The following is a 13,163-nucleotide window of genomic DNA, read 5'->3' on the forward strand; positions in this document are numbered from 1 at the left end:
CTCATTTTCAAAGCACTTAGACACAGAAAGTAAGATTGAAACCTATGATACTTAGGGCTAGGTTCACGAACCTGCCCAATCGGGACCAATCCGTGCAGGTCAGATGGATTTTCCAAACTTAAATATGCAGATGGGGCAATCGGAAGAATGCCTCCATCTGCCTACCCGGATCGCTCTATAGTGAACCCAGTGCATGCGCTGGACCTCCGGGCCTGGCAGTTTTTTTTCTTCTTTTTTTATCTTTGGAGCCCGTGGTTTTAACCTGCTTAAAACCACGGACTTGCACTGCGGGGAAGGGTGAGAGAATCGGGGCAGCGGGAGAGTAGGGGCTGCAGGAGGCATTTGGGGCAGGCAGGAGATCATGGCAGTTTGGGGCAGGCAGGAGAAGAGCATCAGGGTGGAAGGCAAGAGAGATTCGGGGCAGCAGAGAGCAGGGCGTGCAGATAGCTTCGGAGAGTCAGAAAGATGTTGTCAACTGGTCCCCAGCAGTTGCTTCTTGGAATGATCGGCCAGCCCAGTCGGTTTGGAAAATTTGGTTGGTGAATCGCGTCCCTGTCTACTTTCCATGCATTTCTCCTCATTTGCATGCACGGATTTGAAGTGGATCACAGGAGATAGTGAATGGGGCCCAAGGGAAATCTGGTCGCAAAGGGGTCGTAAACCGATCGGTTTGCTTTGTGAATCTAGCCCTTTGTGGGGGAAATAAGAGGCACCTAAAGTTAGGTACCTAACTTAATTAGTAAATTGGCTTCAATTATGAGCTTTAACAAGCTCATAATTGAAAAAAAATTAAAATGAATTGGGTGATAGGCGCCTATTTTCTTATGCGCAATTCTACAAAAGATAGGTGTCTATCAAATAGCGCCTAATGGTGGCTAACTCCAAAATAAGCACGTTTAGGGGTGAAGAAGGATTTAAACACTGCTAGGTGCGATTCTCTAAAGGACTTAGGCAGCTGTAATGTAGGTCTTTAAAACCCTGGCCTACGTTACAGACACAATTCTAGAATAGGCACAAAGGTGTGATTGCCAAGATATAGGCACCTGTAATATAGGCGCCTATCTTTTTAGACACTATTTACAGAATTTCACCCATGTGTCTTTGTGCTTTGAAAATGAGCCCCAGAGCCTTTTATTTCAAGGAAAAAAGAGCACTGTCAATACTAGGTATCTGCCCAAGTTAAATAAAAGTTTGGTTCATTTTATGATTTTTCAGACCTTTTTCATGTGTTAAAACATTTTAATGTATGCAAATCAGTTGTATACAGGTTACATTAATCTTGCATGTACTAACTTTAAAGCACACTAACAAATACACATTCTTAATCATTACTAGTTGCTTATATCATGGTCTAATTTGCCTGAACATGGGAACTCTCAATTTAAGTATACCACAGATACATTTAGGGTAGGGGGGGTACAGAACCCTATCCTAGGGAAACACCCAGCTAGTTAGGTTTTCAGGATACCCACAATGAATATTCATGAGAGAGATTTGCATGCAATGGAGGTAGTGCATGCAAATCTATCTCATGCATATTCATTGTGGATATCCTGAAAATGACCATGTGTGTCTCGAGAACTGGGTTAAGAACCTCCAACTTAGACTAATAATATCAATGTGTTCTGCTTTGTACCAATTTTAGAGTCCAAACAAGTCAAATTGACCTCACATTCAGATTAGTGGCCAAACCTCAGGATTGTAACCACCACATTTAAAGTCACTCAGAGGTATGAAACTCTTCAAGGAGGGAGCCGCGCCCCCCTAGTGGTGAACCAGAGTTTACTTTCCAGTCATTGCAATTCTGTTGGTGCTGGTTACGCTCCAAGGTTGATTACAAAAAATAAATAAATAGATATCGTTTCAGTCTTTCAAACACTCGTGTGGAGATTCTTTGTTTCTTTTTTATCTTTTCAAACGAACATCGCTCTGTGAATAAGTACAGTGTAGCTTGATAACTTAGCTTGTGACAGGTTCGGGGTCCTGAACCTGTCACAAGCTAAGTTATCAAGCTACACTGTACTTATTCACAGAGCGATGTTCGTTTGAAAAGATAAAAAAGAAACAAAGAATCTCCACACGAGTGTTTGAAAGACTGTAACGATATCTATTTATTTATTTTTTGTAATCAACCTTGGAGCGTAACCAGCACCAACAGAGTTGCAATGACTGGAAAGTAAACTCTGGTTCACCACTAGGGGGGGCGCGGCTCCCTCCTTGAAGAGTTTCATACCTCTGAGTGACTTTAAATGTGGTGGTTACAATCCTGAGGTTTGGTCACTAATCTGAATGTGAGGTCAGTTTGACTTGTTTGGACTCTAGCATTTTTCTGACTTCCTCTAGTTTCTAACTAGTATTACCCCAGTGATATCATAAGGAAATTGAATTTGTACCAATTTTAGGCTGTCAATTGCTAACTCTTCCTCCTTACAAGCAAGATTTTTCTTTATCGGACTGGAGATATGCAGCTATATACTGAAACTATTGAGGATAAGTTCCATAAAGTGTACTTGAAGTTAATTAGTAGCTTATTGCACAAAGGTGTCATAAAGCATGTTCAAATTCTATGATCCTTGATCTGTTTCGGTAAAAGACAATATTCAACACCAGTTGAACACAAAGGATTTCTTCGGCGCTTTATGAACTGCAAACTGTTGAGAAATGTCTTCCTTGGATAATCTGCTCCCTTTCATTTTTCTGATCACCACCTATTTGTTGGTTACGCAGGCTGAAGAACGTAAGACAATTTTATGAATGCTTTTATTTTTTAATTTGCCAGTATGATTTAATTTACAAAGACTGTACCCAGGGCCCTTAGTCTTGTAGTTCCACAGTCATGGGCTTGGCTGACTTAACTTTTAGGCAAACTAGGAAGTTGCCTAGGGTAATAGCTTCTGGGAATGGGGGATGGTGGCAAAGAACAACTAAAGTCAAAGAAAAACAATGGGTCCTGCTGGCCATACAAATACAGTGAACCATCAGGGCATACTATTATCCACAAGAGGTAGACAGTTTTACATATACTGTATGTACAAAAGAAGGGAAGTTACCCAAAGCCATTTACACAAAAGAATGATGTCCAGTTATGTGTTTTCACAGAATTGTTCTAGTTGGGGTAGTATTGGGATATTCATGATTGTTTAACTATCAAAATTTTATTGGGTGGGTAGGGGGGGGGAGATAGAGGTCGGGCTGAAAGATTACCTAAGGCATCTTATACTCTTACACAGATCCTTGAATGTGAAAGGTTACAGTATTTACCCTTTTTGTGAAATTTGCTGGTCTTTGTTGACTCACCGTGGGGCAAAGTTGAGTCTGTTAACTGAAGGGCCAGTTGTACCACAGCGGTGGTGCCTTTCAACTTCCTGCCCCCATCCATTTCCTCATCTCCTGACTTTCCCTCCATATTGATAATGTTGCAAGAAGAGGATGAGAGAGGTAGTATATCACATCCTAGCCTTGTCTTCTGCCTTCATGAGCTTGACTGCTCATTGGAACTGTGCAGGTCATCATATAGCCATGTGGTTCAAATCAATAATTTTGTCCCATGAGACAGAGGATAAAACATGGTCCAATGGGCAGCTTTTTCCTCTTCACTTGTAATCTGGGGGAGGGGCAGGAAGGAGATTGGGAGAAATTTGGGTTACAGATCTGGGGAGGCAGGTGAAAGGGTTATGTGAAAGTTGTTGGGAGAATGGGGCTCTAATTGAGGTAAGATATGATGAAATGGCTGTGGAAGTTGACAAGATAATAGATAGTGCATGTGTATGTGTGTATGGTCACCTGAGATGAGGCAAAAAAGGATAAAAGGAAAGTAGAGAAAGTGGTGGGAATGGGGAAAGAAAGGGTATGGACAATGGCTGGGGAGGCAGAGGTAGAGTTGTAAGGAAGAATAGACACTAGGATTACACAATGGCAAAATTTGTTGTATCAATTTGCTTTTTTTTTTTTTTTAAAGTATTCTTTCATTTAGGGCCCCTTTTATCAAGCTGCGCTAGAGGTGTTTAGCGCAGGCTAGCAAGGTAAGTGCTCCAACGCTCATAGGAATTCTATGAGCACTGGAGCAATGGTCAGACCACACTTGGAATACTGCATCCAACATTGATCTCCATACTTAAAGAAGGATATAAAACTGCTGGAGAGGGTGCAGAGACGAGTAACAAAGCTCGTGAAAGGTATGGAGAACCTGGATTACGAGGAACGGCTTAAGAAACTGGGGTTGTTCTCCTTTGAGAAGAGGAGACTGTGAGGGGATCTACATAAGAACATAAGAATTGCCATCTCCGGATCAGACCCTGGGTCCATCAAGTCCGTTGATACGCACACGTGGAGGCCTCACCAGGTGTACCCTGGCATAGTTTTAGTCCCCATATCACTGTATGCTTCTCAAGGGAAATGTGTATCTAATTTACCCTTACCCATATCACTCTATGCCACTCTTAAGGAGATGTGCATCAAGTTTACCCTTAAATCCTAGAACGGTGGATTCTGCAATTACTTCCTCTGGGAGAGCATTCCAGGTGTCCACCACTCGCTGCGTGAAACAGAACTTCCTGATATTCGTCCTGGACCTGTCCCCCCTCAGCTTCAGTTTATGTCCTCTTGTTTGTGTCACACTAGCAATTGTAAATAACTGCTTTCCCTGCGAGACTTTCAAAATACTGAAAGGAATCGACAAAATAGAGCAGGAAAAACAGTTATTTACAATGTCCAATGTGACAAGGACTAGAGGGCACGGACTGAAGATGAGAGGGGACAGATCCAGGACAAATATCAGAAGGTTCTGTTTCACACAGAAGAGGTAATTGCGGAATCCACCATTCTAGGATTTAAGAGTAAGCTAGATGTACATCTCCTTATGAGTGACATAGAGTGATATGGGTTAGGGTAAACTAGAAGCACATCTCCTTATAAGAAGCACAGAGTGATATGGGGACTAAAACTATGCCAGGGTACACCTGGCGGGGCCTCCGCGTGTGCGGATCGCCGGACTTGATGGACCTAAAGTCTGATCCGGAGATGGCAATTCTTATGTTCTTATTTCCATGCCGGCTCATGCTAAAATCCTCTAGCACTGCTTGATAAAAGGGGCCCTAAGTTTTGTTATGCCTGTATATTCACTTTTTGTGTGTACAGTGATTTTATGCACATAAAATCTAATTGTTGATTGAAATAAATAAAATAAAGCAAAGCAAACATAATAAAATGAATATCTATTGCTAGTAAATCCTCCAGGTCCTCTTTCTCAGTGCTGCCTCCAAGATCCCAGAAACTCTCTCTTCTCTTTTCCTCATTTCTCACATCCATCCCCCACTATGATCTTTTCTTCCTTTTCCCCCCTTGATCTTCCCTCCTATTTTTTTTACCTATATCCCCAATCCTCTATCTTCCCTCTTTGGTTTTATCACTAATCCTACATCCATTCCCTGGTCCCTTCTGCCTCTCCTTCACATTGATACCTGAAATTCCCCACTCATTAAACTCCCAGACGAGAGAAAATCTAATATTCAGACATCAAGCAAGGTTATAAAAATCTTTTATTTTCATGACTTTATTTTCCAGTAATATGCAAAATATTGTATATGACAGGTTAAACATGTATCTAAGGCACTCAGGAGATAGGTAAGCATGATGGACAAGAGCAGAAAAAGAGATGTGTCAGAAAATGTTTCTTTTATTCTTTCCAGTCCAACAGGTTGGGAAGTATTAGGCACCATGAGTTAAGAATGTCTGTCTGGGGGCAAAGAAACTCTCAAAAATGAGAGAGCTGGTGGGATGCTGATGCTGTCTTTACCTTCTGCTTTGCTCAGTCCCCCAAGCTGCAAGGGAGCTGGAACATCTGAAGGAACCTGACTGCTGCAGATTGAGCTGCTTTCAGTGGTTCAGTGAGCTCTACCCACCCACTAATGAAATCAGCATGAGATAGGGACTTTAATGAGCCTGGATTGAGATGCATTATCTCAGGCACGCATGCCTTTTGGGGATATCTGTTGAGGATAATTTTTAGGGTGCTTGGTTTTGATTTATTTACTTATTATACAGCTTCTCACCAAAGCAATGAAGCATTTTACAATAAAACAAATATATTTTCTAGTAGATAGGTGTTGTATTCTGGACAGTAGGGTATTCTCCTCATGCTCACAAGCCTTGCAGAAGGAATCCATTCCAGATTTTTAACTCCTCCTCCTTTTCCAGAGGGCTCTGATGCCCCCTTCAGTTTGTACCAAAGCAGGCGTTGGCCCTACATAGGAACACATAAGAAGGAGGGGTAAGAGGAAACTCATCAAACTACAAACTACAATCAAAACATCAAATTAATCATACCAATAAGAAACATTAATGAGCTCAAACATTCCACATCAAAATCTCAGTTTTGACTTGAACTTCCTGATTGAGACAATAGGCAGGCAGAGTAAATACTGATGAACAGGGTTCCAGAATGACACATCTATCTACTAGATAAAATGTTAGCAAGGCAAGAACCTAATTATTTTTCTAGTGCAATAAGTGAGTCATTCTGGACAGTAGGGACATACTAAACAGTTCCAGAAATCTAGGGCGGGACCTCTGCATCTGCTTATAACACTGAGAACCCAAAGCAGTATCATCCCGCGGCAGGTCCACTCTGTAGAACTTGGAGAATGTATGCAACGTGGATCAAGTTGCTGTCTTACAAATCTCCCTGGGCAAAATCACCCGAGCTTCTACCCATGAAGAAGCTATGCTTCATGTGGAATGTGCTTTCAAGGAAACCGGCGATTGCTTGCCACAGACAATATATGCTGATGAGATGGCCATCCATATCCACAAATAGATGTTTATCTCAACATACGCTCTACTACCCATCTTGTCCCCAACTAATATCAGCATTTGACCTCTCGGCTATATGATAAGCTGTATTATAGAAAACCATTAGCATGATGTCATATGCATATGATGTCATATGCATATCTATGTTGTTTGAATTTTCTGATTTGTGCTTATTAGATGCTTCATAAGTATTATGTCTCCATTTTAGTATGTATTATATCTCTTATTTTAATTTCAGTACTATTAATAAGTATATTTTTGAACTGTTTCATGGTAGTCTTATTATTAAGTATCAATTTACTGATTTTGACTTTACCTCATTCATTGTACGAGTGTTTATAATTGGTCTTTTTACTACTGTTATGCTATAAAACTTACAATTCTGTTATGTTGAATTATACCTGCTTTACACCATCTTGAATGAATCTCTTCATAAGAAATCCCAATAAATAAATAAATATTATTAACTAGTATTTTAGCCAGTTACATTAACGGGTGCTAGAATATATGTCTGTCTTTATTTATTTCTGTGTCTCTCTCCCTGGCCCCATTTGTCTGTCTGTCTTTCTGTCTCTCCCTGCCCCTGTGTCTTTATTCTTTTCTTTCTGTTTCCCTTCCTCCCTTCTGTCTTTCTTTCTATCTATCTGTCTGTCTCTCTCCCTGCCTCCTATGCAGCAGCATTTCTCTCCCCCCCACTTCCCTGTGTAGCAGCCACAGCAGCATTCCCTCCCCCTCCATTTCCTTCCCCCCACACCACTTTCCTGTGCAGCAGCAGCATTTCCCCTACCCCCCCTTTCCCTTCTCGCGGTCTAGCCAGCTTCTTTAGTCTGTTGCCGCTGTCCCCCCCCCCTTTCCCTTCCCTTCCTGTGGTCCCGACAAACCTGCGACTCCAGCAGCATCTGCAGCACTGTACACACGCTGCTTCGGGGCCTTCTACTGCCCTGATTTGCTCTGCCGCATCTCTGATGATGTCATCAGGGACGTGCCAGAGTAAATCAGGGCAGTAGAAGGCCCCGAAGCAGCGTGTGCAGAGTGCTGCAGGCTGCTGGAGTCGGCAGGTTTGGAGTCGGGACCGCGGGAAGGGGGGGCAGCAAGCGTCGGGAGAACTGACTTACCGATCATGTGGAGAGCAGGGAGTCCAGCACTGGAGGCCAGTCCTGCGAGTGTAGGTAGGGGCTGGGGACTCGCGCATGCGCACTCCTGCGGCCACGGACCTACAAAACAGGGAACACGGAACATGCAAGTAGGAGTGCGCATGCGCGGCTCGGGTTTTATTATATAGGATAATGTATGTTATCACAGTAGCACCCTTTAGTCAATCTAGTTCTTTGCAGTTGGCCCAATGTCAGGGTTTAGCACTCAATAAATGATTTTCCTAGGTGGGTTTATTAGTAGAATGAGAATGCACTATTTTCATAAATGGAATCTGGGATAATAATTTTTAAAAAGAGAGAGAAAGTCCTAAAAAAGTGCCACATTAGCCCCCTCTTCTATTAAACTGCCCTAGTAGTTTTTAGCACAGAGAGCCGCGCTGAATGGCCCACACTGCTCCCGACGCTCATAGGAACTCTGTGAGCATCGGGAGCAGTGCAGGTCATTCAGCGCGGCTCCCCACACTAGCTAGCACAGTTTTATAGAAGAGGCCCTAAATCTAGGTTTAGCGTGGGGTAAAGTCCCGCATGATAATGCTTTAAGCCCGGATTTTATCACACTTTAATAAAAAAGCCTATACATTCTTATAAGCCTTCTTTTACTAAGACATGGTAGAGGTTTCTACCACAGCCTGGAGCGCTAAATGCTCTGGCGCTCATAGGAATTCTATGGGCGTTGGAGCATTTAGCTGAGTAAAAGGGGAGATAATCAGAGGTCTGAATAAAGCTACATGGAAAGGTAAGAATTTTACAATTAATACTGCATTTTAGTTTTAGGCCCCCTTTTATCAAGACGAGTTAGGATTTTTTATCGTCAGCCACTGCAGTAAAAGTTCTGACGCTCATTGAGCGTCAGAGCTTTTACTGCAGCGGCCGGCAATAAAAAACCCTAACATAGCTTGATAAAAGGGGACCTTAGTTTGTTATTATCTATATGTCTGGCTGTTTCAGATTTTATGAAATGTGTACTGAGGAATATCAATACTTACCATTGCTTTCTACATATATGTGTTATATATATATATCTATTTACAGCTAGCTGCACAAGTGATTCAGATTTTGCAAACTGTGTGGGAAACACAGCCAATTTCTGTCCAAAAGGTATAGAATGTGGTTGTAAAGATGGAAAACCATTCTGCAAGTAAGTCTTAGCATTCAGAATCTGTGCTAACATATGATCCTTGATGATGTTGATAAATAAATGTTGCAGTATGATTTAATATCAGAATTTTCTTTCTGATGCCATCCACGCAAAGTAATGGCTTTGTCATAAAACATATTTTTTTGACACATCAATGACTTTCATTACTTTATATCACCAGGTTTTTTTACCCTTTATCATTTTTTATGTGCTTATGTTCAAGCAGTGTTTTTTGTGGCATTTTTATTCTCCTTGTTTTACTTTGTTTTTTAATTTTTTTATTTTTTTCTTTAAAATTTTGTGTCTTATGTTATGGTTTTATTAAGGTGGTGTTCTTAAATTTTGATGAAATATTGATGTATTTTGATGCAATGTTTATGTAATTGTGTATGTTTTTTATATTTTTATTTTTTGATATTTTGCTGCTTATATATTCATAGACTCTGCAGTTGTCAAATCACTGGCAGTGTTGAGTTTTATAAAATTGGTGTTACATCTGTTTCACAAATAAAGATCCTATACAAAAGCATCTTGTTACTTCCACTTCCTTTTGCTGTGACTTTTATCTCTGTGAGGATTTTGTGTCGCTCTTCCTGTGATAAACTTGGACGAAGTAAATGTTCTTTAGACCCATTTCCTTCCTATATTTTTCATATCTCTTTTCAAGCAGTCTCCTGGCTAACATTACTGATAAATTGTCTTTTAGATAGTGGTTAATTTTCTGTGTGTATGCGACATATACCAGTTCTTATACCATTGCTGAAAGGTACTGATCTAGATCCAACTATTCTGTCCCATTACCGTCCAATTGCCAATATTCCTAACCAAGATGATAAAAGCCATTATTTCTGAACAACTTTCCAGTTATTTGGATATATTTTCTATCCTTTTACCATCCCAACATGGCTTTCGACCCAATTTTAGTACTGAAACCTTATTAGTATTAATTTTCAAGATCCAAAGTTTATTATCTCAAAATCGATATGCGATTTTATTACAATTTGATCTCTCCACGGCCTTTGATGTAGTTAATCATGACATCTTGATTCAACAACTTTCAGATATAGGTTTAGACTAGCAGTGTTAAAATGGTTTACAGGATGTGTAATATCATGCTCTTATGAGGTAAACTTTGAGTGCAATACATCTGCTGTGTGGACGCCAGTTTGTGGTATCTCACAGAGCTCTACATTGTCCCCTCTTCTTTTTAACATCTATATGACTACTTTAAAAAATTATAAATTAAGCTGTCTTGAAACAATGCTTACTTGTGCTGATGATATCTTTATCTTCTGGTTCTGTGGTCCTGCTCCCTGCCCTTCAGCTGTGAAGTAATCCCAATTTGAGTAACTTTGCATCTAATATAAACTCTTGCATTACTAGATTACAATCTTGGGGAACATCTGTCCAAATGAAGCTTAATGCAGGAAAGACAAAACTATTGTTGTTTGGCCTGGAAATTGGAATTTTGCCTTCTTCTGTTGCTCTGAATTCCAGAGATCTTTTGAATATTGATTCATCTTCCAGAGTATTGTGTGTTATGCTGGATTCCTCTCTTTCATTTCAATGTCAGGCAAATCATCTCTCAAAAACATGGTTTTTTTTAGCCTTCGTAAGCTGAAGAAAGTTTGTCATCTGTTTCATCTACATGATTTTGCACTATTGGTTCAAGCTATTATTCTGGCACAATTGAATTATTGCAACTCTTTCTATGTGGAATTAAGTAAAGGAAATGTAAAATGGCTACAGTTGGTCCAGAATACTGCACCCAAATTGATCTTCGGAAAAAAGAAGTTTGGTCAAGTGTCCCCTCTCTTGAGGAAACTTAATTGGCTCCCCATTTGAATGAGAGTTCAATTTAAATGTGCCTATATGGTATTTAAAATCTTACATGGACTCTTCAAGCCTTTAATCTCATTATCTTTAAGCGCTTTGAGACCCCCAAGCTCAAGAACCTTTTATATATATATATATATATATATATAAAAAACACACACATAAGGACAGGGGGCTACAGAGACAGATTAAAAGAGACAAACACCAAAACAAAGACAGACAGCGGCCAAGGAGAGAGAGAGACAGACAGAAAGAAAGACAGACAGACACACAAATCTATTCTAGCACCCGTTAATATAACGGGCTTAAAGACTAGTGAGAGGAGCCGACACGGAGAGCAGGGAGTCCAGCGCTGGCATCCAGTCCTGCCAGCGAGTGGCAGGTGCTGGGAAGTAAGGCTGGGGACTCGCACATGCGCACTCCTGCGGCCACAGACCTACAGATCATGGAAGCACGCAGATAGGAGTGCGCATGCGCGGCTAGGGTTTTATTATATAGGATATAATAGCATAGGATATAATAAAACCCTAGCCGCGCATGCGCACTCCTATCTGCGTGCTTCCATGATCTGTAGGTCTGTGGCCGCAGGAGTGCGCATGTGCGAGTCCCCAGCCTTACTTCCCAGCACCTGCCACTCGCCGGCAGGACTGGACGCCAGCGCTGGACTCCCTGCTCTCTGTGTCAGCTCCTTTCACGAGCTGCACCAGCGTTGGAGAAGGCTTCCGACGCTGGCGGGGATCGAGAGGAGCGGTGGAGACACCTCGCGGGAAGGGAAGCGCCAAAACACTCCAGCCGGGAAGGGATGCCCCGGTCCTGATTCCAAACCTGCCAATTCCAGCAGCGTGTGCAGCACTCTACACACGCTGCTTCGGGGCCTTCTACTAACCTGATTCACGGCAGAGCAAATCATGGCAGTAGAAGGCCCCGAAGCAGCGTGTGTAGAGTGCTGCACACGCTGCTGGAGTCGCAGGTTTGTCGGGACCGCGGGAAGGGAAGGGGGGGGCGGAAAGTGACTAAGGGAGCCGGCCAGACTATTGCTGCTTGCGCTGCGATTGTTAATGGAGCAGGAGACGGATGGGAGCTGATGCTCCCATCAAGACGATGCCCGGGGCCGACTCATCCTACCGCCTCCTACTTACTATGCCACATATGTGCATTCTCATGATGGAGTCGGGTTGAGGGAAAATCTTTTAAAATCTCTCTGGGTAGTTAAGGTGCAGTTCCTTAATCACTATGTTACAATGAATTATTGATGTATACTGCAACTGTTGGAACTGCTTCTCCCATTTCTCTTCCACTCAACCCCCCATATGCAAGGACTTCATTTCTGTAGCCAAAGTAGGGTAGTAAAAAGTAATGACTAATTGTAATGATTACTTTCATGCAAACATAATGAATAACTCTAATATATTATATTTTTCAAAAATCACTAATATACTGTCTAATTACTTTATATACAATAGTTACTTTTTTGTGAAGAGACAAAAATAAAAAAACACACACACATAAGGACAGGGGGCTACAGAGACAGATTAAAAGAGACAGACACCAAAACAAAGACAGACAACATACAGCGGCCAAGGAGAGAGAGAGACAGACAGAAAGAAAGAAAGACAGACAGACACACAAATCTATTCTAGCACCCATGAATATAACGGGCTTAAAGACTAGTATAAATATATATATATATATATATATATATATATTATAAGCTCTCCTTCCCATCTTTGAAAGGAATAAAGTCTGTTAGCAAAATTTCTCGTTCTTTTCCATATTTATTTACAGCAATATCAATTGAATTTCCATCTTATATAAGAACTTGTCTCTCTCTCCAGATTTTCTGCAAAACTTTGAAAACTGAGCTATTTCATCGTTTTTTAGGTAACCGTTTCAATGAGTGTTAATAGGTAGTGTATTGTTGCATGCTGAATTGAGCTATCTGTTCTCTTTCTGTAATCTTACTATATAAACTGAGTCGAGCTCCTAATTTTAGGAGATGATTCGGTATATAAATCTAAGATTTAGATTAGATTAGAAGATATATATATTGAGATCTTTAAGTCTGTCATCATATGCTTTACGACAACGACCACTGACCATTTTAGTAGCTTTCCTTTAGATGGACTCCATCCTGTTTATATCTTTTTGAAGGTGTGGTATCCAGAATTGTATACAATTTCCTAAATGAGGTCTCACCAGAGTTTTATACAGCGGTGTCAATACCT

General features: G+C 41.1%; 1 protein-coding gene across 1 annotated transcript in view; it reads left to right on the forward strand.

Moving 5' to 3' along the window:
- Nucleotides 1-2,599: 2,599 nt before the first annotated feature.
- The window catches only part of LOC117360485, a 35,451-nt gene continuing 24,887 nt past the window's right edge, over nucleotides 2,600-13,163 (forward strand). The window contains exons 1-2 of the mRNA XM_033944288.1: nucleotides 2,600-2,737; nucleotides 8,997-9,102. Coding sequence (XP_033800179.1) covers nucleotides 2,662-2,737; nucleotides 8,997-9,102 — 182 coding nt within the window. The 5' untranslated portion in view covers nucleotides 2,600-2,661. The remainder of the gene's footprint in view (nucleotides 2,738-8,996; nucleotides 9,103-13,163) is intronic.

Source organism: Geotrypetes seraphini, chromosome 5, assembly GCF_902459505.1.
Source record: "Geotrypetes seraphini chromosome 5, aGeoSer1.1, whole genome shotgun sequence".
NCBI classification, from domain to species: domain Eukaryota; kingdom Metazoa; phylum Chordata; class Amphibia; order Gymnophiona; family Dermophiidae; genus Geotrypetes; species Geotrypetes seraphini.